This window comes from Mauremys reevesii, linkage group 2, assembly GCF_016161935.1.
Source record: "Mauremys reevesii isolate NIE-2019 linkage group 2, ASM1616193v1, whole genome shotgun sequence".
Classification (NCBI taxonomy): Eukaryota; Metazoa; Chordata; order Testudines; family Geoemydidae; genus Mauremys; species Mauremys reevesii.
The window spans coordinates 146,284,531-146,310,993 of NC_052624.1; the positions used below are offsets into that span (position 1 = coordinate 146,284,531).

The following is a 26,463-nucleotide window of genomic DNA, read 5'->3' on the forward strand; positions in this document are numbered from 1 at the left end:
TGATTGCTGTTCAGCCCCCCTGATCCAGAGGGCCTGAAGGCGCTGAGACTGATTGCTGTTCACCCCCCCCCCCCGACCCAGAGGGCCTGAGACGTGAGACGGTACTGACCCTGATTTCTTGCCGCCCACCAGTTAGAGGGGACAAGGAGCGAGTCGGTGTGGCTCCCCTCCCGCCAGCCGGAGGGTTGAGCCCCGACCAACAGACTCGTTCCCAGGAGTCTGAACAGCAGTGTACAACAATGAGGTCGTCTGTGTGATTTGCCATGAAAAGATCCATCCCTACTTTGCTCCAAGCTCTATGGGGAAGTTGTGCATTTTCACTGTGTATTTTTGTTGCTTGACCTGCATTTCTCTACCTGTCACAACTGCTCACCAGGTCTCTGATATCCTTGGTCATATTTGGCCAGGATACAGCACCTCTGGCTTTCCCAAGACTGGCTTCGATTATAGAATGACTCTGATGTATTTTTCAGACACCTTCTTGTCAACTGTTGGAAATAGGCCATCCTGATTATCACTACAAAAGTTTTTTTTCCTCCTGCTGATAATAGCCCACCTTAATTGATTAGTCTTGTTATAGTTGGTATGGCAACACCCATTTTTTTCATGTTCTCTGTGTATATATCTATCTATACATCTTCCTACTGTATTTTCCACTGCATGCATCCGATGAAGTGGGTTTTAGCCCAAGAAATCTTATGTCCAAATAAATTTGTTAGTCTCTAAGGTGCCACAAGTACTCCTGTTCTTTTATGTTCTCCGTGTTATGATTCGACTCCCTTTATATACGATTCTGTCTTGTACACTCATATCATCTCAGTAGTTTGAATATTCTTGAGAGGCAGGTGCAGCTTCTCGTCTGGCGTCTGGCCATCCCGACAGAATGGCGGACATGAGCCCTGGTAAATCTGTATAGTTTGTTCTCAGATTCTTTCCAGCTCCTGCCTTGAAACTGGCAGATAACTGTCTCTCTCTGTCTCACATTCTGGTTCAGTGGCTGTAGTTTCCTGTTGCAGGGCTGTTCTGGATAAACAGCCAGCTGCATCCATCTCAGCCCGTTCCTTGTAGCGTACAGCTAAGCTATAGTTGCAGTTTCAGTAGCATGTGCTGAAGGCGTTCTGGGGCCGCTAGCAGTGGCTTTTAAAAATGCTCTCTGGTGGTGTAGAGTCACTGTCTACTCAGAAGGTTTTCCATCCTTGAACACACATGGGAACGGTATTACAAGACATGTCTTTTCAGTGTGGAAGTGTCTTTGGTCCACTGATGATAGTCACCTGTATGCAAAAACAACGAGCAGTCCCTTTGATAGGATTGATGCCCCAAACCTGTCTCACTGGCCTTACGTTGCATGGCGGCCTCTTCACATTTCAGGATGGGAGAGCTGGTCACCAGCTCCTTGAGATGTGTGATTAAGCACTTCCTGAACGTCCCTAAATGTTACTCTAGATGTGAGCATGTCCTCATGCTGTAACGGCCCCTGCTGGGAAGCTATCTGTCCCAGCACTGAGCCGCAGCAAGAGAATTGTTCGCTAAGCTGCAGTGGCATGAGGGGATGGCACCAATGGGGCTGAGCGTAGGATGTGACCTGCAGGAGCTTTCTTATTGGTGAGGATGCGCAAGAAGGAAGAGCCCAGCTTGACTCTCAGATCCCGGACAGCATTTGCAGGGGCAGCTGTTAGGGAAAATGGCTTTTTACTTGTAAACTGAGCAGATTTGATCTGGAGACACCGTATATATGGAGCCTTCTGTGGTTCCTCTTTGAGCCTTCAACAATTGCTGCCTCCTCCTCCAGTGACAAGTTGTGTGGCTGTTAACACTATCATTCAGCTCCCTGGAGGAGGGAGCCAAATTCACTTACAGGAGCTGGGAATCGAGGGTTCACAGCTCAGTGGGGAAGAAATGGACTCTTAGTTTTTACAGCTTGATAGATACTTTGCATGCCGTGCGTGCGCTTTTGAGAGAGTTGCCTTAGCAATCAGATTGCTCTGTGTGAGAGTTTGGGTTTGCCCTGTTGCCTGTTTGCTAGATTTCCCCTCTCCCTACAGCTGTGCTGTGCACTACTTGGCTGCCAGCCTCCACTCCAGAAGTGGCTGCATTTCAGTGTCACTGCGAGTATAACATTTGGGAAGTGCTTTGAGATCCTCATATGAAAAATGCTAAGTAATGTGAACTGAGGAGACTTTCCACTGCTGACCCTCAGCTTCTGGCTGTTGCCAAGGTGGCTGGGCAGGGCTTTTGGTTGATTCATAACTGCATTGCTTTGTACGTGTTAAATCTGTCTCAACAGGCACAGAACAAGGTGACAGGGGTTCTGGCTGCTGCGAAGGTGATTGACACTCAGAATGAGGAGGAGCTGGAAGATTACGTGGTGGAGATAGACATCCTTGCCTGCTGCGATCACCCAAACATTGTCAAGCTGCTGGATGCACTGTACTGGGACAGCAGGCTGTGGGTGAGCTGTGGGGCAGGCGGGCTGGCCTAACCTCCCAGTGTGGGTGATCTCAGAGCCAGGTGTGCCCCAGGCCACATTCCCTGGTGAGCCTTAGGATGAAAGCTAGAGGGAGAAGTCAAAGCCCTGGAAAGAGCTAACTGACTCCGCCCACACAGGCAGGTGAATGGGGCCAGTCAGCTGCTTGAGCGTTTGAGCAGGAGAGCGTTCCCACAGCTTCTTCACAGGTAACAAAGGAACAGCTACTCCCAGCAACAAGTGGTGTCTGCCTCACTCTTGTTGCTGGCCAAGCACACTTCCTACCTCCATAACTTTTCTCTCGTGTGCTGCTCTGGGCACACCCTTTCCCAGGCCTCGGCAGGGAGCGTTCCCAGCGATGCAGCAGCAAAGCTGAAACTGCCGCTAAAGAGGTAGCAGGGTAGGTGTGGACAGAGGAGGGGAGGAGGGGTGGGGCAGAGCATGTGTGGTCCTCTGCTCAAAAGACCCTTTAAACATCCACAGGGGAGCAGAGAGACCCCACAAAGGTAACCCCAGGGCATGCGATTTAACAGGAGCTTTAACACAGAATAGATTTTTTTTAAAAAAATTGGTCAGTTTAGTAAATAATTAGGCTGCTGCCCCTTGGGCCTGAGTTGGTGCCACAATTCCGAGCCACGCAGGGTTCTTCCCATTAGCATGAGAAATCAATGCCATGAATCAGGGATATTTTTGGTGTGAACTTGGTTATTTACAAAACATACTCACGGAGCCTGGCTCCCTGAATACAGTAGGAATGAACAGCAGCATGGAGCTCCACGCTCAGGAATTCCCCAGCCTCCCCATCCCACAGTCTCTGTGCCCAAGAAGCTCCATCACTCTGCTTCCTCTCAGGGTCACCCACAGAACTCCTCCCACACGCACGCCAGCTGGACCCAATCTCCTAGCCCCTGCATTTGCAATCATTCTGATTGGGCTGGAAACTTCCCGCAGGAACCCAACATCGTCCAACCGAAATGTTTCAGAGAGAGATTTTTCATTCAACGTTTCTTATGGGGAAAATGGTGTTTTTTCCATCAGCTCTAGTAACAATCCAGAAGCAGCAATGGGTAGTTCTACCAGCCAGCTTCTAAGAAGGGTGGGTGTAGGAATGGGTGTGGCGGGGGGGTCAGTCTTTTGACGTGACTAAAAGCAAAGATGTAGGAGGGGAGTCTAGGAAAGCTTGGCCTTTGCACTAGTGTCACTGGCACTGCAATGCAATCAGAGCCGAGCAGCAAAGGGGAATGGTTGAGGCTGTGATGACGATGAAGGAGAGACTAGCAGGTAGGTGAAGCTCTCTGGGTGGGAAGAACAGGGACTCCCCCTGGGTGGAGTATACAAGCTGATGCTGCCCCGCCCCACCCCGGCACGCTGAGACTGGAAGCTGTCGCAGGAAGCTGGCTCTCTGCTCTGATACTCTGCTCTCTCCTCAGATCCTGATTGAGTTTTGCCCAGGAGGAGCAGTGGATGCAGCAATCCTGGGTAAGTACAGGGTGACCATATTTTCCTATGCTGAATACGGGACACCTGGTAAAATTACTCGTCTTCAAGCGAGTTCAACGGCAGTCGATCAGAACTATGCAGGACAAACGTTCAAATTAACGTCGAGTTGACTGAGCCCCTGTTAAAAAATACTATGTAGCTGGATTCTTTTTATTTACCTTCTTATCTTTAAGGCTGTAGGGTTCACAAGCCCCCCAGCCCCTCTCCACACACACGTGGGGAGAGGTGACAGACACACACACCCGTACGCCTCTCTCACACAAGGGGGGTGACTGACCGATCCGACCCTCCCTGCCTGGCGCTCTCCACCCTCCATGCCTGGCTGGGCCCCTGGGGCAGACTTGCCTCTCCTAGTACCTGGGGGGGGCATGCAGGATCACACGTCCCCCCACCCCGATTTATGCCAGAGTTCACACCAGAACGTGGCCAGCAGCAGCCTTTCGGCACTGTGCGGGAGGGAAGGGACGGGAGTTGCTTCCAGCCACTGGGGAGGAGGTGGGGAGGCGAGGAGGCTTCCCCGTGCCAGCGCTGTGCGGGGCTTTGGCACGTACAGGGCTCTGCTCTTCCTGGCCAGCACCCCAGGCCAGAGGGTTGTGGGCTTTCCCAGGGCGCCGGCCCAGCCGGAGGCAGTGGGGGAAGGGAGGAGCCTGCTGGCCAGGCTGCTGGCGAGCTGAGCGCTTTGAGCAGGGGCTGGTTCTCTGCACAGCATTGGGAGCAGGATGCACCCCGCCGGGGGGGATATGGAGGAGCGGTGTGGCATGGGGGGCGAAGGGGCAAAGGAGGGAAAGGACAGTGAGAGGGGGAGCATGTAAAGGGTGGATGGGTGGGCAGCAGAGGTGACATGTAACTGGGTGCTGCGTGGCACCTTCCCGCACTCATCAGCCATCGCCAGCCGGAAATGGGATGTGGGGTGGGGCCCTGCTGGCCGAGAGCCAGCACGCAGCAAGGGCTGTGCCCACAGACCAGCATCTTCACCCTGCCACCCGCCTTACACACCCACCCTCATCATCGGCCACTGGACCCCCGCTGGTGGATGGGCAGCTGGGGAGCAGGAATCTGGCCAGAAGCAGGAGCCACCAGTACTGATATGGGGAGATAGAATATACAGGACAATTTGCCTGTTTTTAAGAAAAAGTCGAGACACCTGCATGAGGGCTTAAATACAGGACTGTCCCTTTAAAAACGGGATGCCTGGTCAACCCAGGTAAGTAAATATTCTCCTGGCATCTGTCCTGGGGCCTGTTTACACGACCACATAGTACATGCAAGTGTTGTCAGTTGGCTTGCATGTGTGTGTTCTTTCCATGTGCCATCCAGCTCTGCGCAGACAGCTGGCTCAGCAGACCTCAGTAGTACTTCCCATTGTGGTTAAGTGCTAGATGCTGGAATGTCATTGCCTTGGTAACGGTGTTTAGGCTGCCCAGTGCTTCTGTCCTTGGAGCTCCGATGTCATTAGCAGATAGTGCAGCGTGTTAGTTCAGCAGGCCTCGATGTTACTCCTAAAGAAAGAGCACAAGCATGGTTCGGTGGCGAAGGTGCTCGGACAGGTTTATTGTCAGCGAAGCACAGGACTGGCTCCCTGGATCAGTGTCTACAGTTACACTAACACATGTCTGCTTGTTATAATGGACTCAGCTCAGTCAGCGGTGGGACTTTCCGCTGCCCCTTTGGCTGGACAAAGAATTAAGGCGAAGTACCTGATATTTATAGGCTGAGACAAACAACTGGAATACACAATTTACACACCGCTTAAGATGTTTCATGACATCTGCTTGTTACTTCCCATTGTTCCTGGTATCTTGGACAAAACAGCTCTATCCGTTGTTTTGTCAAACCATCTAAGCTTGTACTAGATTGGCCTGTATCTGCACTAGCTGGGCTATATTGACGTAAATCTCTAGCAACAACTGTGCCAAGTTCATGTCCTGGACAGTGAACTTGAGAGCATCTGGTTTAATCCATGGCCTGACTTTGGTTCACAGCCTCTGGTTCCGGCCTCAGATCTTGTCCCAGGCCCAGTGCTCCAGGCCCTCTCAAGGTGCTGTAGGGAAATTCTAGTGCATGGCAGCAGGGTCCACACAGACCTTTAGTACACGGCAGGCCAGCAGAGCGCAGATTTACACCCCAGCTTGCCGCCAACTCAATGTTTGTATAGACAAGCCCCTAAATTCCCTTTCCCCCCCTCCAGTGTCATATTCATCCCCAGCCACATCCCCCAGCCATCGACTGCTAGGATTTGTGTCACCAAACCCCAGACAGGGCGAAAATGCAAGTGTGCTTTGCACTAATTAGAGCCCTTTTCAGCCCCAAGCTTCCTGCTCCTTACAACATCTCACAACAGCCCTGGAGCACCCTCCCCATTTGACAGATGGCTAAACTAAGGCACAGAGATGAGAACGGCTTGTGGTTAAGGCTGGGACAGGGACGTGGGCTCTATGGCTGAAATTCCTGTCTTGCTGCAGGCTCCTTGTGACCTTGGGCAAGTTGCGTTGTGCCTCAGTTTCCCCCCATGTCTGGCTGTCTATTGAGAGCGCAGGCTTTTTGGGGCAGGGCCTGGCTTTGGCTCTGTGGCTGTGCAGTGCCCGGAGAATGGGACCCTGATCCCAGATGAAGTCCCCATCCCTGGTGAGGTACTGCCTTAGTGCCCGTACTAATTGGGTCAACTGTAACCCCAGACCTGAACCTGTCTCTGTGTCTCCTGCTGTGCCCCATGCCCATGGCACTGTGGGGCTTTAGCTACTACCCTAACTCCCCAGAGGTGTCTCTGATTGCAGAGCTGGAGAAGGGTCTGACGGAGGAGCAGATCCAAGTGGCCTGTAAGCAGATCCTGCTGGCCCTGCAATATCTCCACAGCTGCAAGATCATCCACAGGGATCTGAAGGCTGGGAATGTCTTGCTGACCTTGGAAGGAGATGTCAAGCTGGGTGAGACTGTGGGGAAGAGACGTGGGTGGGCTGAGGGTGGGGTGTGTCATGTGTTCAGTAGCAGTACAACACCCCAGTATCCTGCTCTGGCTGGAGTGCAGGGAGCTGCCTGTGCCATCTTTCCCCAGTGCTTGTGAAATATACAGGCAATAGCTTCAGTCCCTGTTCTCCTCACAGTAAGTGCATGAGGTTGGTCAGCCTTAACTTGTGTTCGGTGTAAACCCGTTGGGGCGTGTGATGCAGCCTGCACTCTTCCACTCTGGAACTTTTTGGCAGGTGTCCTGGCCCATTACGTTTGCTGGAGCCCCAGCCTCGCCCATTTCACTTCATTTACACAGACATTACGTATGTTTTGGGAGCCCCCTGAGCTCAGGGCCCCAGTACAATGGTTCCCCCTTCCTCCTCCCCCATCAGCCGTTGGTGTTTCAGCTATTAACCTGGTCATTATGAGCAGCAGCCCATGGGGAGGGGGAAAGAGGGGAGTGGATTCTGTGTCCTCTGTAAGGAGGTTTGCAAGGCTGGTTTAATAGCACAGCCCAAATATTCAGGAGGGAGGAGATCTTCATAGCCCTCATCCCCCCCGCACCCTAATCCTCTGCCCCAGCCCTGAGCCCCCTCCTGCATCATGAACCCCTCATCCTCAGCCCCACCCAACAGCCCCCACCCCACACCCCAATCCTCTTCCCTAGCCCTGAGCCCCCTCCCACACCCAAAACCCCTCAGCCCCACAGCCCTCACCCCTGTACCCCCTCCTATCCCCCAACACCCTCCCAGAGCGTTCACCCCCGCCCCCTTCCCACACTCACCCTCCTGCACCCAAGCTCCATCTGAGATCCTGCACCCCTCACCCCCTCCTGCACCCCCAGCCCTTGCCCCAGCCCGGAGCCTGCACTCAAACTCTATCCCAGAGACTGCACCCCAGACCCCTCCCCCATCCAAACTCCATCCCAGAGCCTGCACCCTCCTGCACCCATCCCAGAGCCTGCACCCTCCTGCACCCTAATCCCCAGACCAGGCCCTGCACCCCAGACCTCCTCCCCACAAAAAACTCCTTCCCAGAGCCTTAGGCAGGTCAGGGGCGGAGTTGGGGGGTGGAGTTTGGGGGGAGGCGGGTTCTGGCCACCACCAAAATTTCTAAAAACCTGCCACCCATGGTTAGGAGTGTGAAAAAATCCCCTCCCAACCAACATAGCTGTGCCAGCAAAAGCCCCAATGTAGACACAGTTATGCTGGCAAAACTGTCCTTTTGCCAGCTGGCATAGCCTATTTCCTTTGGGGAACTGGTAAAAACTATGCCAGCAAAAGGACTCTTGTTGCCAGCGTAGCTTTCCTGGTAGAGGTTCCTCTCTAGGGTAGACAGGGCCTTAGTGTAACTAGAAGAAGTTAAGAGCCTTCGGGTTCTACTGTCTGACGCATTCCATTGTAGCAGGGGGCTGTGCGAACATGGGGTCACACTCTTGCCAGGGCCGCCCAGAGGATTCCGGGGGCCTGGGGTCTTCGGCAGCGGGGGGCCCCCGTTTCGGTGGTAATTCGGCAGTGGGGGGCCCTTCTGTTCCGGGACCCGCCGCCGAAGTGTCCCAAAGACCTGTGGCGGGAACCCCCCGCCGCCAAATTACCACCAAAACAGGACCCACCACCGAAGTGCAGCCGGGTCTTTGGCGGTAATTCGGCGGCAGGGGGCCCCCGCCGCGGGTCTTCGGGGCACTTCGGCAGCGGGTCCCAGAACGGAAGGGCCCCCCGCTGCCGAATTACCGCCGAAGACCCGGCTGCACTTTGGCGGCGGGTCCCGCTTTGGCAGTAATTCAGTGGTGAAGACCAGGAGCGGAAGAAGCTCTGGGGGCCCGGGCCCCGCGAGACTTTTCCGGGGCCCCCAGAGCGAGTGAAGGACCCCGCTCCAGGGGCCCCAAAAAACTCTTGTGGGGGCCTGGGGCAAATTGTCCCACTTGCCCCCCCCCCTCTCTGGGCAGCCCTGACTCTTGCTGGGCCGCATGCTCGGCTGACATAACTCCACCAGCAGCAGTGAAGTGACTGAAGTCAGCAGAGTTGTGCCATGCCCCTGTGTTATGGAGTTACGCCCACAGAGAGTTCGGCCCTGGAGACACTAAAACCACCCACGCATAGTCATTGATTGTCTTCTCTTCTCTTTATGATGTAGCTGATTTTGGAGTCTCTGCCAAAAACTCCCAAACCCTGCAGCGACGGACATCCTTCCTTGGGACACCATATTGGTATGTGCAAGCACTGCCTGGGAACAGCAGGGCATTGTGGGTAATGTGGGAACAAAGTTGTTTTCTACTGGCCTTTGGAGCCTGTGGACATGGTGGCAGATCAGAAATGCTCTGTACTGTACATAATTTCAGCAAAAGGTGGCTTTTTGTTTAAAAGGAAAATGTAGCAGAAAAAAGGGTTCTGGATAAAAAATCGGCAGCTGAAAACATTTTGGTAAAAATTGTTGGCTTTTGGTAAAAACTTGCTTGTTAATTTTGAAAAACGCTTCTTTTAAAAACTGAAAATGGTTTTCAGAAAACAATTTTTGTCTGTTTCTGAGTCTGGGCTTTTCCTTGAAAAATGTGAAAAGTTTCACAGGCAATTTTGACCAAACAGAAACAACAATTTTTTCCCCATAATAAATTCATGGCCTTTTGACCAGCTCTGGCAGGTGCGGGATGTGGTGAATTCCAGCTGCCTGAAGAGATTGGGATGGCATCTGCAGCCTTGGGGAGAGCGCAGAACGAGCATAGCTTGTGGCCCTGAGCATGGAAATGGGGCATCCCACAAGGAACCACCTCACCTTGGCAGATGCCCCTGTCCCCACTCTCCTCACTTTAGGAGACCCCTGGCACCCACTCATGGCACAGATACTGTCCCCCAGCTGGGCAGGGCTGGATGGGACTCCATGCAGAACACACCCTGATTTTTGTGCCACTTCCAAGACAGTCTGACATTCTCGTTGTTTGCTGCTCTAATGGGGCTGGTGACAGCAAATGCTCAGGGAGATGCTGATGGGGAAACCCACATGTGCACCGGGGCAGAGGTCATTGTGAGCTCATCTCTCTCCTTGGGCGCAGGATGGCTCCAGAAGTGGTGCAGTGTGAGACCTCAAAGGAGAACCCCTATAACTACAAGGCTGACATCTGGTCCCTGGGGATCACCCTGATCGAGATGGCTGAGATGGAGCCCCCCTACCACGAGCTGAACCCCATGAGGGTGCTGCTGAAAATCTCCAAGTCCCACCCACCCACCTTGCGCTCTCCCAAGCGATGGTGAGTCCATTGACCAGGGAACCCTGACACATGTAGTGCTGGGAACCCACCTCCATGGTCACGACAGTGATTTACAAAGGTGCCCACCTCCAGCGATTCCCCAACTGCATAGACATGCAGCACCTCTGGGTGGGCACCAGCATGCAAGTGGGAGGAAGGAAAAGGTTGGCCACCAATACTGGCGTGAACCTTGACTCTTACTAAAAATTCCTGGAGGCTTTTGCTGTCCATTCACAGCGGTCAGGGCTCCGTTCACAAGGCCCTTAAATAGCAGGGGATCCAGCTGTCCACCTGGGAAGGATGAACCCCCCATCTGGAGCTTTGAACCCATAGCTCCAGGGAGCAGAGATATGGCAAACCACAGCCTGGGGCTTGGTACAGCATTGCTGGGGCACAGAGCCAAAACAAGTGCAAGGGATGTGGCCAAGGTCATGCAGTGAATCAGTGGCAGAGCTGGGACTAGACTCTAGGAGTTCCAGCTTCCGGGCCACTTCTTAGCCATAAACTGGGCCTTCTTCCCACCACCTGCCTAGGCTTAAAGGGGGGTCCTGGGCCGGGCTGCCCGGGGGAGCACAGAGCTAGAAGCAGAGTTCAGGGGCCGAGCAGCACGGAGGAGTTTTCGCCTCTTCAATCCATCGCTGTGTCCTGCAGGTCAGAGGAGTTTAAAGACTTTCTGAGAAAATCACTGGAGAGGAATCCTGAGGTCCGGTGGTCAGCCAGCCAGCTCCTGCAGGTGAGACATCCCCCCGTGGCCACGTCCTCACAGGACAGGGGCAGGGGCAGGGACAGGGATTGGGGTGGGAGGAGAGGGGAGTTTCCTGTGTTACCTTGTGCGCTCTTGTGTCCCAGAGAACCCCTCACTTCCCTCAGCAGCAAAACTCAGGTTCCCACCTCCAGGTGCGGAGCTCCCATCGAGAGGTGCATGTAGGACAGCTGGGCTCTGGCCCCTCCAGCCTGGCACACAGAGACTGTCTCTGTGGAGATCTGCACCTTACGATCCCTTGCTTCCCCTCAGCACCCCTTCGTGGCAGAGGTGTCGGAGAAGCGGCCCCTGCGGGAGCTGATTGCAGAGGCCAGGGCAGAGGTGATGGAAGAGGTGGAAGAGGAGGAGGAAGAAGGACATGTCTCATCAGTAAGCAGCAACTGAAGCTCATTGTCGTTTCCTAGAGGCTAGGCTGGCTCTCCCCCAGGGGGGCCGCGCAGGAAGGGGAACATCAGTGATCATGTGGCCTGTGGCATGAGGCCGCCTGCCCCTCAAACAAACCCTGCTGGGCCTGGTGTGACATGGAAGTGGGGTGGAGCCAGGCATGCTGGAGGGAGGGCAATAGCAGGGGCGGGGGCGGGCATGCTGGGCGGGGTGATGGTGAGTGGGTCAGGCCGGGCATGCTGGGGGGAGGGAGGGATGGTGGGTGGGGTTGGGCATGCTGGGCGGGGCCAGGCATGCTGGGGGGGGCCATAGCGGGGGTGGCACCAGGCATGCTGGGGGCGTGATGGTGGGTGGGTGGGGCCAGGCATGCTGGAGGGGGGGAGAGTGGGTGGGACCAGGTATGGGGGGGGAGAGTGGGCGGGACCAGGCGTGCTGTGGGGGGAGAGTGGGCGGGACCGGGCGTGCGGGGGGGGGGAGAGTGGGTGGGACTGGGTGCACAGGGGGAGGGCAATAGCAGGCAGGGGGTTGGGCCTCAGCTCTCCCTGTGCTTGGCTGTCACCTGTCTCAGCAGGGGAGGACGTTCCATAGGCTGTGCTGCATGGACGGTGCTTGGGTGTTTCCTGCCTCCCTGCCCGGCCATTCTGGATCAGGTGATGCTCTGAGCCAGGTCCTTGGTGGTGTCAGCTGGAACAGCTCCATTGATTTCATTGGCACCAGCTGAGGATCTGCCCCAAGGGCTCCTCCGGGTTAGACAGGGTGGGTTTCATAAGGTTGCGGTTTAGATTTGGGTGTTCGACAAGAGGCTGCAGCTATCTCCTAACCGTTCTCCTCCTCTTGATTCAACAGCCACACCATGACCACAAAGACTCCTTCTACAAGCAGGAAACGCCGCCCCAGCCCAGTCAGAACCTGGATGGGAGGGAAGTGCAATCCCTCCCCACAGTAGGAGCTGGCAGGGAGATGGACATGATGGCTCAGCCAGCCAGCCAGCCTGCTCTGCCAGCAGAGGAGAGCAAACGGGAAGAGCAAATGGGCTCGCCAAAGAATCAGACCGGGAGCCCTCTCCCTGCTGGCCAGCCTGAGTTCCAAGGACCTGGGGTCAACCCCAGTGTCCAGGGGGACTCCGTCCCCGATGGTCCCCAGATGAGGGTAAAAAAAACATCCGACTTCCTGAAACAAATGAGGCGAAAGTCCGCACCCATGTTTGCGGCTTCCCGGGAGCTGCGCGGCTCCATGAGGCTCCCCTCCCGGAGGCCCGTCGACGTCCTGAAGCTGATGAGACGCAGGTCGTTCTTTGGTGGGTTGAAGTCACAAGAAAATGCCAGGGAACAAGGTGGGATCAATGGAGAGCTGGTGGCACATACAGCAAGTGGGAAAGATCAGGGCAAGGAGCAGTTGCCTTCATGTCCTGAGCCTCAGCCATGTGTGGGGCTGGAGGAGACAGCGCCAGATCCCTTCCACGCAACAGCACTCAAACCAGAAGCAGAGAAGGACTTTAAAGGGAACCATGAAAAGGGGCCCAGCCCTCTAGAGAGCCCAGCCCAAGCAAGAGAACTTTGTACTGGGCTAAATCATTTAGCACCATCTAAAGAGCCAACGGAAGGGCAAGAGGTGAAAACAGAAGAAGCAGAAACTGCTGATGATCAGGCCAAGCCTGTATTGGGAGAAACTCAGGCAGGTTTTGAACTCCCTGACTCAAACATAACAGACAGAGTTCCCTCCACAGAAGCAGAAAGTCAACAGGCAGCTGTAGGCCTGGAGGACAGAACCCAGACATGCCCCACTTTGCCCTCAGTCAGAAATATGGAAAACCTATCAAATAGCGATTCTACCAATAATTTACTGGCTCTGCAGGAACGCACAGGAGCAACTAAGTGGGACTTGTCTGAAGGCTCAGCTGGGATGGGAGAAGGGCAGACCGTGGATGAGAATCCTCCCCGCAGTTCCAGGAAATGGAGGAGTCAGGGTGAAAGGACAGAGGAAATACGAAGTCTAGCCAAGAAACATTACCTGGATTGTGCATCTGTGAGCAGCCCTCTTGCAAACCTGGACGTGAACGAGGGTACACGACTATTAGCAGCTCTTGACCTTTGTCAGACTAGTATTAAAGTTCTGAGCATCAAAGAAACCTTGAGACAGCTCCAGCCCAAAGGTGCTGGAGTGTGTATAGATAAGGAAGTGAGAGGGGTTAGATTACAGACTGAAAATTGCTCAAATGGAGCAGAAGCACAAGAAGGTGGAAGCCCAGAGACTTCTGGGGAGCTAGCGGAGCAGACACACTGTGAAACTGAGAATGAAAGACTCCCCAAGAAATTAGAGCAGAGTGGTGAGAATTGGCAGCAGGCAGAAACCTTCTCAGTAAAGAATGAAGCAGGAGACATGGAGAACGCAGATGAAAACACAAAGGTGGGATCAGCAACCCTAGAAGAGCCGTGTTGTATGGGAGAGATTGCAGTGACTGAGAATGGAGAGAACAATACAGTGGTTGCTAGCTCTGCTAAGGAGACAGTGGTTCCAGCCAACGAGGAAACAGGGAAGAATGAGGAAGAAACTATAGACAACAATATAAGGGATCATTTAAATGAAGATCAGCATTCAGGGGTGGACACCTCCCCCACATTGATAATGGGGCCAGCGCATGAGGAGTCAGAAGGAGATATTGTAAACAAGGTTGTAGAGGAGCATTTAAAGGGAGACCAAAATTCAGTGATGGACACATCTAGTCAGGAGATACTGGTACCAGCAAGAGAGGAAACCCAGGAAGGCAGCATAGAAAATATAACATTCGGTCATTTAAATTTAGAGGCTCAAAACCCAGTGGTGGATACCTCCCCCAAGGAGAACCTAGTGCCAGTTAAGGCACACACAGGGGAGGAAGTGGAAGACACTGCAGACAGCCCTAGGGGTGGCCCATTAAATGTTGTTGAGGACAAAGACCATGAAGCTAGGGGAGATGGAAATGGTAGAGAAACAGCGAAGGAAAAGAGACACCCACCCGGAGAAGGTCTGGCAGAGGCTGTTCTGTGTCCAGAAGGCGCCTCAGGGGGTGGAGCTGGAAGAGAAGAGAGAAGTGCCCCCCTGGGGAATGGAGCAGGACTGGAGCCCCAAGGGGAACCTATTGGGCACCCAAAGGTAAGGAAGAACGTGAGCTTTGCTGAGGCACCCCTGGGTTGCCCTGCCTCCCTGAAACAGGCAGCTAATGGAGGAGCAATGAGAGACGGAAAAGACCCCAGTGGTAAGGGAGATTCGACCTTAAACGATGGTTTAATACACAACCAAGAAGAGACGCCAACTTCACCAGGCAATACAGAGTCTGACATGCACCGCCACCTTCCTTCGGCAAGGCTGCAGACCCCGCGCTGCGCGCAAGACGTCACACAGGTAGGCTGGCTCAACACGTGAGACTAGAATGCTTTGAATGGGGGGGCAGGATGCCAGGGTCTGGGGCGTGGGGCCTTTCATCTCTAGGGCTGTCTCTGGGCCTGGCTGGGAGGCTTTTAGTCCTGTAGCCATACCCAAAAAACCCTCCTACCCACCTGGCCCCACACAGACCGGCTCCCTGGAATGCAGAAGGACCGAGCTGACTGAATCCTGGAGGGAGGTCCCTTTAGATCAGGGCTGAGGCAGAGCGATGGGGAAAGGAGAAGATACTTTTGCTGCCAGGCCTACAAACAGGACTTCATCTTTACGGGCTCTCCCCCTGGCAACTCTGAACAGCGCCAACTCCATTTTGAGCCCTGAGGCTGTATAAAATCAATGCTTTATGGATGGGCTGCGCGGCTGGTGCCGGTAGGCAGTGCAGAATGGCCCAGGAGCACAGTGCTGTATGGTTTGTCTCACATTCATGGTTAACTGCTACTTTGTCTGGAGGATGTAACAAACCAGAGAAACCACAGACTGTTTCAAGCAGAAACAGATTAAACTGCTAGCACCAAATCCTGCAGCCTTTTTCTCTGTCTGTGCTCCGTGGCACAGATCCTCAGATGCTGTTGTGCGATGAAGGGCCAAGGACAATTTACACCGGCTGAGGAGCTGTTCCAGCATTTGTGGCTGGCTTCACTGGGGGCTTTGCCTGAGCAAGGGCTGAGCGTGGACTTGGGGAATTAGCCCAGTGACCCAGTTGGAGTGAGGCCCTCCAGATTTGGTCCATAAGAAAATGACAATTATGCAAATGCATTATCCAGGGAACTGGTGTGTTGGGGTCTCTGGTGCCAGACTCTGCACTGGTGGTTTGTCATGGTAGCTGTTGATCAACAGCTCTTCCTCACCCCGTGCCGGCGGTGAGGAACAAGGCCCGCTCGGAGCAGGATAGTCTCACTAAGGTTTGGTCCAGATTCCCTTTTCCTGTGCCAGGAGATGTCAGTTCCACCCTTTCTGGGCAGAGGTCCTGCCCTGATCCCCATTTTCTAGGCCCTTCCGAAAATAGTCAGCAACATTCACACACGTGCTGGTTGCTCTGTTTGCCAACCAGACGCTTTAACTGATCTCCCCGCTACAGTTCGTTGCTCCTTGCTTTCATGCTTGGTCCTATTCAGAGTGAATAGGCAAACCTTCCAGAGGGCCAAACCCTGCCATCCTTACAGAGCAGGAGTAGGAGCAGAGCCTATCACAGCTACAGACGCAGCAGTAGTAGTGACCCAAGAAATGGAAGAGACGATGAAGATGACTGGATGGGGAAGCTGCGGGATGTACATTATCCTGGAGCAGGTACCTGAAAAGAGCTTTGTTTGTGTGAAGTGCTGCAGATAGATGTGATAGAAGAGACGATCCAAGGTTTGGAGATGCAGGTAGAAACTATGGTTGAATTTCAAAGGAGATTTGAATGGATGAAGAGGGGAAGGCAAGAGGAAGGAGGCTGAAAGGAAAACTCAAGACTTAGAGATGCAGGCTGGACTGGAGAACTGTGAGGGTAAAAGGGCCAGTGGAAGCATGTGACTATGAGAACAAGCCGAGAAAACAACTGGTGAGTGAAGGAGAAATAGAGCTGAGGAAGAGGTTTGCTGAGTTGGAAAGTGAAGGGGCATGGCAGAGCACGCGAGAGGGCCAGGAAGAAGAGAAGAGCACCTAGTCTTACAAGAAAGCTGGATTTCTGAGCCCCAGGAGGACAGAGGATGATTCGCAGAAGATTGCAAGTGAGAACAAAGGACAAAAGGCAGCCTGAAAGAACAGAAGGCTGGAGAATATCACCAACACCAGGAAGAGGAAGGTCTATTCAATTGGGGACTCCCCACTAAGAAGAACAGAGAGACCTGTCACCAGAGTTGATCCAGAGAACAGAAGGGTGCACTGTCTGATGGGAGCTAAGATACGGGATGTGGACCTGAGGCCAAAGAGGATCCTAATGTGAACAGGGAAGAATCCACTGACTGTCCTTCATGTGGGAACAAATGACACAGACACTTAAGGAAATGGAGGCTTAGGTGATCTTCAGTGGGATTGTACCTGTCCCCAGAAGAGGAGAGTGAAGGTGAGACAAGATGATGATCAACAGATGCTCAGGCATCTGGAGGGCTTTGGGATGGTTGACAGCTGGGAAGCATTCACTGACAGACGACTGTTCTCCTGGGATGGACTCCACCTGAGTAGGGAGGAAAATAGACTTCTGGGATGGAGGCTGACACAACTGATTAAAAGAGCTTTAAACTAAGAATTCGGGGGAGATGGTTGGAAGATGCTCATGTAATCTCAACACCTGATTCTAATATTGAGCGGGAGGAAAATCAAGTAAGAGAGGATACAGCAGTGGAGAAAGGAACAACAGAGGGCAAGAGCGTGGCCATCAAGAGGAAAGACAGTGCTGATACCAATGGCACTAAATCTGGTAGGTGAAATTGGCGATGATCTGGTGAGGAATTTGGACGAAGCTGAGCAGAAACAACTAAGATAACTGTACACCAATGCAAGGAGGCTGGGTAACAAAATGGAGGAAGTAGAGCTATCGGTGCAGGAAGATTAAACCAGACGTGAGAGGGATAACAGAAACATGGTGGGATAGTAGTCATGACTGGAGCACAGGTATTGAAGGGTACCTGCTATTCAGGAAAGACAGAAATAAAGGTAGAGGCGGTGGAGTAGCACTGTATATTAATGACAAGGTAGACGGTAAAGAAATTAGAAGTGATGAAATGGATAAAACAGAATCTGTTTAGGTAAAAACACTTTGGGGAAGAGAGGTACCAGAGGCTCCACTGGGATAATGCTTGAGGTGTGCTACAGACCCCCAGGATCTGATCTAGATATGGATAGAAATCTCTTTTATTTTTAATGAAATACATACTACTGGGAATTGTGTGATTATGGGAGACTTTAACTTCCCAGATATAGATTGGAGGAGAAGTGCTGCTAATAACAGTAGGGCCTAGGTTTTCCTGGATGTGACAGCTGACAGATTCTTCACTCAATAATCACCGAACCTACGAGAGGCGATGCCATTTTAAATTTGATATTGGTGAGTAGTGAGGACCTCACTGAAGAGTTGTTTGTAGGGGACAACCTTGGTTAGAGTGATCATGAGCTAATTCAATTTAAACTAAATGGAAGGATAAACACAAATCGATCTGCAACGAGGGGCCTTGATTTCCAAAGGGAAAATTTGAAAACATGAAGGGAATTAGTTAGAGAAGCAGGCTGGACTGAAGAACTCAAGGATCTGAATGTCGAGGAGGCTTGAAATTACTTTAAGTCCAAGTTGCAGAAGTTCTCTGAAGCCTGCATCCCAAGCAAGGAGAAACACTTCACAGCGAAGGGTTACAGACCAAGCTGGCTGAACAAGCATCTCAAACGGGCAATTAAGAGAAAGCAGAGAGCCTACAAGGAATGGAAGAAGGGATGGATCAGCAAGGAAAGCTACCGCTCAGAGGTCAGAAAGTGTAGGGATAGAATGAGAACTGCCAAAAGCCAAGCAGAGTTGGACCTAGCATCTGGAATAATGTGTGCAGTTCTGGTCTCCCATGTTTAAGAAGGATGAATTCAAACTGGAACAGGTACAGAGAAGGGCTACTAGGATGATCCGAGGAACGGAAAACCTGTCTTATGAAAGGGGACTGAAAGAGCTTGGCTTGTTCAGCCTAACCAAATGTAGGCTGAGGGGAGATATGACTGCTCTCCATAAATACACCTGAGGGATAAATACCAGTGTGGGAGAGGCGTTATTTAAGTTAAGGGCAATGTTGGCACAAGAACAAATGGCTATAAACTGGCCATCAACAAGTTTAGGCTTGAAATTAGATGAAGGTTTCTAACCATCAGAAGAGTGAAGTTCTGGAACAGCAGTTCTGGGGAGCAGTGGGGGCAAAAAACCTAACTGGCTTCAAGACTGAGCTTGATAAGCATATGGAGGGGATGGGATGGTGTTACTGCCTACAATGGCCTGTAGCCAATCTGCAACTTTTAGCAGCAAATATCTCCAAAGGCCGGAGATGGGACACTAGATGAGGAGGTTCTGAGTTACTACAGAGAATTATTTTCCAGATATCTGCTGGGTTGATTTTGCCCACATGTTCAGGGTCTAACTGGTCGCAATATTTGGGGTCGGGAAGGAGTTTTCCTTCAAGTCAGATTGGCAGAGACCCTGCAGTTTTTTTACACTAGTTTAAACCCTGCATGTGACCCTGCTTTCCTCTGCAGTGAGGAGCACGGGTCACATGCAGGTTTAAACTAGTGTAAATGGTGGATTCTCTATACCTTGAAGCCTGTAAAGTGTGATTTGAGGACGTCAGTAACTCAGCCAGAGGTGAGGGATCTATTACAGGGGTGGGCGGGCGAAGTTCTGTGGCCTGTGATGTGCAGGAGGTCAGACTAGACGATCACGATGGCCCCTTCTGGCCTTAAAGTCTATGAATTTGAGTTTTTACTCCGTCCTTGCTCAGGCTGTGATTTGGCTTCTCTGGGAGCTCCCCTGAGTAAGAACAGAGCATCTCCCTGGTCTAAGTGATACATAAGCAAGTGGAATTATGTGGTGGAGGTTCAAGCTGCCTCCACATCAGCTGTTTTGTTGGGTTTGTCTCTTTGAATGAGTGGATTCTAGGCTTGTTGTGAATATAACCCTCTGTTTCTGGACTCAGGAGGGTGTCTCCCTAAGAAGAACAGTGAAGAAAACCAGGAAGTTTGTTGTGGATGGGAAGGAGGTCAGCGTGACAACCTCAAAGACCATCGGCGAGGTGGATACAAAGGGCGAGAAGATGCGCTCGGCTCGGTAAGGGGCATTTGGCCGACTGGGAAGGGATATAGTCGAATGATGACAGCAGGGGCTCTCAGGGTGGGGGCTGAGAGCATCCTGCCCTTCCCATATTGTTAAATAAGAGATGGGAAGAGCAAGTCATGATGCAGAAAAGGGAACATCACCTGGGCAGGGTGAGAATCACGGGGGTTAGAGTATGAGAGGGGAGGGTGAGATTCTGCTCACAGCTCTGCCACTGACTGACTGAGCAAGTCACCTTCTGTTTTAAAGCGCCCCCATCTGGCGACAGTGTGCGCTGGGGTGTGGGAGGGATGTCTGCAGACAGTGTGCGCTGGAGTCTGGGAGGGACGTCTGCAGACTGCGTGTTGGGTCTGGGAGGGACGTCTGCAGACAGTGTGCGCTGGAGTCTGGGAGGGACGTCTGCAGACAGTGTGCGCTGGAGTCTGGGAGGGACGTCTGCAGACTGCGTGTTGGGTCTGGGAGGGACGTCTGCAGACAGCATGCGCTGGAGTCTGGGAGGGACGTCTGCAGACAGTGTGCGCTGGAGTCTGGGAGGGACGTCTCTGTACAAATGTTGGACGTTGTTGTGGGCAGTAGCTCATCATAAGTAAAGGAGAGTGTGTGTGGGATCATTTCTAATCCCCATGCATGTTCGCAGTTATTGCATCCCAGTTACTGAGGACACTGGTGTTACTCCAGGAATGAATTTGGCCTAAAGGTTTCACACCTTTTTCTATAGCCACATTTACACTCAGGGTGGCAGCCGCCCTGCCAGTCTGCAGCTCCAGTGGGAAGAGGCAGGAAACCCTCCAAACACAGGGGACTTCTATATCTGCACAGGGCTAGATTCTCTAGTGGCGCCACTTCATTGAAGTCAGTGGAGTTTGCAAACTTGTGGTAAAACTCAAGAGCAGGCTTCCCTGTGAAATTGTCGGTGTGGCTAGAGCCAGAGCTGGGCCAGTCTCACCTGAGGAGACAAATAAAAACCGTTCAGGGTCGAGTTTGGTTCTGAAAATGTCTGAAGTTTCAGGAGGTTGCTTGCCAATGCATCTCCCCACCATTGCGTCTGTGGGTCTGTCTCCCTGTCGCCAGGCGCCAGGAGCTGCATGAACTCCGCCTTCTCCAGAAGGAAGAGCAGCGAGCCCAGAGCCAGCTGGAGCAGAAGCTCCATCAGCAGAGGGAGCAGATGTTCCGCCACATTGAGCAGGAAATGACGGTAACCACCTTAGCGGCTGTCAGCTGGGCCCTGCGAGCGGCGCTGCCAGGCCGGGCAGGCTCACGACCCCTGGGGCAGGGTGCGACTGCTCTCATCTCCATGGCATAGTCGTATGCCATTCAGAGCTTGGGGAACTGAAAATCATCACAGGTCTCAATCCCTCCTATTCCCAGCTCCCAAGCCAGCACCGCTCCGGATCCCACATGGGACATGCTTAAGGTGACCATATTTCCCAAAGGGAAAACAGGACAGCGCATGGGGCCAGCCAAAGGTCCCCTCCCCCTGGTGCAGGGCTAGCCTGAGCCGTCACCCAAGCCTCCCTCCCCATGCGGGGCTGGTGTCGCTGCTCGCCTGAGTCCCGCTCCCTGCGGGGGGCTGGCCTGAGCCCTGCCCCCCTTCCCCGCACTGCTCGCTCGAGCCCTGCTTGTCTCGCACCCGAACTCTGCCTCCACCCCGCGTGGAGCTGGCATCACCCTTCCCCCGCCCCGCACATTCCTCCGCACCCCACTTTTGTGACAAAGGTGGGTATCTGTCCTGTTTGATCTAGTTGGAAAGAGCAAATGGGACAAATGCCCCCTTTTGCCACAAACGTCAGGCTGGCCAGCACAGGGCTTAAAAAAGGGACTGTCCCGGCCAAAACAGGACATATGATCATCCGAGACGTGCTTCGTGACAGCTGCCTGAGGCCTGGGCCCCAGCTTTCAAAGCTGCCTGGGGTTGGAGGGGGCCTTCATTTCTCGGTGTCTGGCTTGAGATGCCCTGAGTCTGATTTCCAGAAGGGCTGAGGGTCATTGAAGTCCTTTGGCACTGCAGGCACTCAGCTCACCGGCAGATCAGGATCCCAGCAGTGTCCCAGGCTGGGCACACAAATCAGTGGCCACGTCTGAGAATGTGAGCTGTGGCTGGTGCTATCTGTTGTTTGTTCACATGCTGTCAACATCTCCAGACACTTCCTAGGTCACGTCCCCTGTTCTATGGCTGTAAGCAGCCAGGACTGGGACTCCTAGGCACACTATGGTGAGACAAATAAATCATCATTTTCAGTGGGCTCTGCCCACATCCGCCCTTCCCGAGTTCCCGGCGCAGGGGCCTGTGCTCTGCACAGAGCTCGCCATCCCGCTGGAGACGTGCACCGGCTCGTGTCCCCAGCGTTGTGTGGCTGCACTTCCCAGCCCCTCGAGGGACACCCAGTGCAGCAGGAGCCCAGAGGTGTGGAGCCAGGTGCTTGCCTAGGAACTGTAATCCCTGCAGTTCAGAGAGGCCGACGCTGTCTGGGGCTCAGCCCCTCTATGTCGCCCAATATTATTTGATTCGGTGAGTGGGAGGAAAACGCATGTAAGCTCCCTGCTCTGCACACACACAGAGTAAGAAGCAGTATTATGACCATGAGGTGGAGATCTTAGAGCGGCACCATCGGCAGGCCCGGGAACGCCAGGAGCACGAGTTCACCACCAGGCTACGCGATGAGGCCAAGCGGCTGAAAGCCCTGCAGGAGAAGGACTATGGCAAGAAGCTGTCGGCCTTCAGGGGCAACAGGAGAGAGGTACCAAACGCGCAGAGACCCATACCACAGAACCTACTGCCCCCATGCCAGTGGGATCTTGATCTCACCCCACCCCTTGCCAATGGGAACTACGGATCCTCCCCTCCACTCCCCCAAGCCAATGGGAACTAGGGATCCTCCCCTCCTCTCCCCCGAGCCAATGGGAACTAGGGATCCTCCCCACCCCAAGCCAATGGGAACTAGGGATCCTCCCCCGAGCCAATGGGAACTAGGGATCCTTCCCTCCCCTCCCTCGAGCCAATGGGAACTAGGGATCCTCCCCCCTCCCCTGAGCCAGTGGGAAATAGGGAGCCTCCCCCTCCCCTGAGCCAATGGGAACTAGGAATCCTCCCCCTCCTCCAAGCCAATGGGACCTCAGGATCCTTGTCCCTGAGCCAAGGGGATCTAGGGGTAAGCGACAGACCCCCCAGAATCTGATTTGGAGACAAATAGAGACCTCTTTAATATTTTTAATTAAATAAATTCTAACAAGCCAATGGGATCTAGAGATTTTTCTCCCCTCCCCTTCCCCTTTCCCTCCCCCCGGATCCAATGGGAACTACGGGTCTTTTTTCTGAAGCAATGACATTCAAGAATCCTGCTGCTCGTATTCTAAGCATCCTTCTTACTTAGCCAATCACATCTGTGCATCCCCTTCCATGTAGCTGGATCTAAGGATCCCTCGCTTAGCCACTAGGATCCACGGATCCCTTTCCCAGACTATAAGAATCCCGGTCACTGAGCCTATGACATCTAAGCTCAGGCGGCAAGTTTTCCCTATGCCTATTGCTGGGGTTATTTTCATGCTGTGGGTACCTGTGGGTCCCATGATGGTCCTTGTATTGTTGTTTCAGCATGAAAGCAGGATTTATGATGACTGGAGCCCAGAGGGCAGAGATCCCTGCCTCAGTCTGTGCTGATCCATGCGCTGTTCTAGTTTAGCTGCAAAGCTGGGATTTTCCATAGGGCAGGAGGGGGGGTATTGCAGCTCCTTTGGGCCCATGGAAAAGCCCAAGCCTCAGGGAATGAGCTCCATTGCATAGACACTGTAACAGCAAACCTGAGCTGGCCTCCTGCCAAACAGGCTTTGCTCAACGTTTAGTCAATGTCCACATCTAGATGCCAGCTAGCAAGGAGCGTGTGGAACACCATCCCTCCATGAGCTTGCTGCAGGAATTGCTGTGTGAAATTCCTTGCCCTGCTGACGCAGATGGTCAGAGCAGATGAGCAGGAATGGCCCCACTAGCCCCATGGGTACTGACCCACAGGCACTCGAGATAAGCAGGCTGACAAACGGGGGTAGGGCAGCCTAGATGCACGGCCACTGACCATGACAGGTCCCAGATGATGGAGTTGGCACATGACACCAGCTCCCCACAGCAACTGAGCTGGGGAATCTGCACTAGCCAGTTGATGAGCTAATGGGCTGCGCTAGTTTTGAGAATTTGGCTGCTCTGGGGCCAGACCCATATGTTTCCCTCTGGCAGGAGCAGAGATTTCTGCAGCAGCAGCAGGAGGAGCTAAACCTGGCCCTGCAGAAAGTCGTCCAGGAGCACAAGAAGAAAGTGACCTCTATTGAGTGGGAGTGCGTCAGCAAGATTCACAGCCTCAGGAGAGGTAGATGGTTAAGGGTTAATGGGAGGGATAAGGGCTGAGATGCAGAGATAAGAGAAATGTCTGGCTGGAAGGGACCTTGGGAAGTCATCAAGTCCAGGCAGGAGTTGTGACTTGGCAGGACGTGTGTCAGGGCAGGACCAAGTAAACCTAGACCAGGGGTTGGCAACCTTTGGCATGCGGCCCATCAGGGTAATCCGCTGTCAGGCCGCGAGACATTTTGTTTACGTTGACTATCTGCGGGCATGGCTGCCCGCAGCTCCCAGTGGCTGAAATTCGCCATTCCCAGCCAATGGGAGCTGCGGGAAGAGGCGGCCAGCATGTCCCTGCAGCCCACACCTCTTCCCACGTTATTCCTAAAGTGCAGCACCCAAAATTGTATACAGTACTCCAGCTGAGGCCTCACCAATGGCAAGCAGAGCGGGACAATTACCTCCCATGTCTTACATATGATGCTCCTGTTAATACACCCCGGAATGACGGTAGCCTTTTTCACAGCTACATCACGTTGTTGTTGGGTTTGTGATCCATGACAACCCCGCAAGATCCTTTTCAACTATGATGGCCTAGCCAGTTAGTGCCCATTTTGTAGTTGTGCATTTGATTTTTCCTTCCTATGTGTATTTTGCCCTTGACTGTATTGAATTTCATCTTGTTGATTTCAGACCAATTCTCCAATTTGTCAAAGGTCATTTTGAATTCTAATCCTGTCCTCCAAAGTGCCAGCAACCCCTCCCCGCTTGGTGTCATCTGCAATTTTTATAAGCATACTCTCCTCTCCATTAGCCAAGTCATTAATGAAGATATTGAATAGCGCCAGACCCAGGACTGACTCCTGCAGGACCCCACTAGATACATAAGAGCAGCCACACTGGCTCAGACCAAAGGTCCATCTAGCCCAGTATCCTGTCTTCCAATAGCAGCCAATGCCAGGTGCACCAGAGGGAATAAACAGAACAGGGAATCATCAAGTGATCCATCCCCTCTCACTCATTCCCAGCTTCTGGCAAACAGAGGCTAGGGACACCATCTCTGCCCAGCCTGGTTAATAGCCATTGATGGACCTATCCTCCATGAACTTATCTAGTTCTTTTTTGAACCCTGTTATAGTTTTGGGCTTCACAACATCCTCTGGCAAATAGTACCACTGGTTGTGTTGTGTGGAAAAATACTTCCTTCTGTTTGTTTTAAACCTGCTGCCTATTAATTTCATTTGGTGACCCATAGTTCTTGTGTTATGAGAAAGAGTAAATAATACTTCCTGATTTACTTTCTCCACATCAGTTATGATTTTATAGGCCTCAATCATATCCCCCCAGTCATCTCTTTTCCAAGATGAAAAGTCCCAGTATTATTAATCTCTCCTCATACTGAAGCCGTTCCATACCCCTAATCATTTTTGTTGCCCTTTTCTGAACCTTTTCCAATTCCAATATATCTTTTTTTGAGATGGGGTGACCACATCTGCACACAGTATTCCAGATGTGGGTGTACCATGGATTTATATAGAGGCAATATAATATTTTCTGTTTTATTATCTATCCCTTTCTTAAAGATTCCCAACATTCGGTTTGCTTTTTCGACTGCCACTGCACATTGAGTGGATATTTTCAGAGAACTATCCACGACTCCAAAATCTTTCTTGAGTTTAACAGCTAATTTAGACCCCATCATTTTATATGTATAGTTGGGTTTATGTTTTCCAATGTGCATCACTTTGCATTTATCTACATTGAATTTCAACTGCCATTTTGTTACCCAATCACCCAATTTTGTGAGATCCTTTTGTAGCTCTTCGCAGTCTACCTGGGATTCAACTATCTTGAGTAGTTTTGTATCATTTGCAAATTTTGCCATCTCACTGTTTACCCCTTTTTCCAGATCATTTATGAGTATGTTGAATAGGACTGGTCCCTGTACAGACCCCTGGGGGACACCACTATTTACCTCTCTCCATTCTGAAAACTGACCATTTATTCCTACCCTTTTTTCCCTATCTTTTAACCAGTTACCAATCCATGAGAGGACCTTCTCTCTTATCCATGACAGCTCACTTTGTGTAAGAGCCTTTGGTGAGGGACCTTGTCAAAGGCTTTCTGAAAATCTAAGTACACTATATCCACTGGATCCCCCTGGTCCACATGCTTGTTGACCCCCTCAGAGAATTCTAGTAGATTGGTGAGGCATGATTTCACTTTACTAAAATCATGTTGATTCTTCCCCCAACAAATTATGTTCAACTATGTGTCTGACCATTTTGTTCTTCACTATCGTTTCAACCAGTTTGCCCGGTACTGAAGTCAGGCTTACCGGCCATGTAATTTCCGGGGTCACCTCTGGAGCCCTTTTTAAAAATTGGCATCACATTAGCTATTCTCCAGTCATTTAGTACAAAATCTGATTTAAATGATAGGTTACAGACTATAGTTATTTGTTCTGCAATTTCCCATTTGAGTTCCTTCAGAACTCGAGTGAATACCATCTGGTCCTGGTGACTTATTACTGTTTAGTTTATCAATTTGTTCCAAAACCTCCTCTAATGACACCTCAATCAGAGACAGTTCCTCAGATTTGTCAACTAAAAAGAATGGCTCAGGTTTGGGAACCACC

General features: G+C 52.3%; 1 protein-coding gene across 2 annotated transcripts in view; it reads left to right on the plus strand.

The window, feature by feature from the left end:
• LOC120398877 (serine/threonine-protein kinase 10-like) overlaps positions 1-26,463 on the plus strand; it is a 51,186-nt gene that overhangs the window by 12,298 nt on the left and 12,425 nt on the right. The window contains exons 2-14 of one of the 2 annotated variants that reach the window (XM_039526622.1): positions 2,288-2,452; positions 3,898-3,946; positions 6,742-6,891; positions 9,047-9,119; positions 9,960-10,154; positions 10,806-10,887; positions 11,170-11,187; positions 11,239-11,286; positions 12,148-14,682; positions 19,365-19,495; positions 20,573-20,696; positions 22,060-22,239; positions 23,727-23,856. In XM_039526622.1, the coding sequence (XP_039382556.1) occupies positions 2,288-2,452; positions 3,898-3,946; positions 6,742-6,891; positions 9,047-9,119; positions 9,960-10,154; positions 10,806-10,887; positions 11,170-11,187; positions 11,239-11,286; positions 12,148-14,682; positions 19,365-19,495; positions 20,573-20,696; positions 22,060-22,239; positions 23,727-23,856 (3,880 nt within the window). Of the gene's footprint in view, positions 1-2,287; positions 2,453-3,897; positions 3,947-6,741; positions 6,892-9,046; positions 9,120-9,959; positions 10,155-10,805; positions 10,888-11,169; positions 11,287-12,147; positions 14,683-19,364; positions 19,496-20,572; positions 20,697-22,059; positions 22,240-23,726; positions 23,857-26,463 lie in introns of both variants that reach the window. The other variant, XM_039526621.1, reaches the window with a different exon arrangement.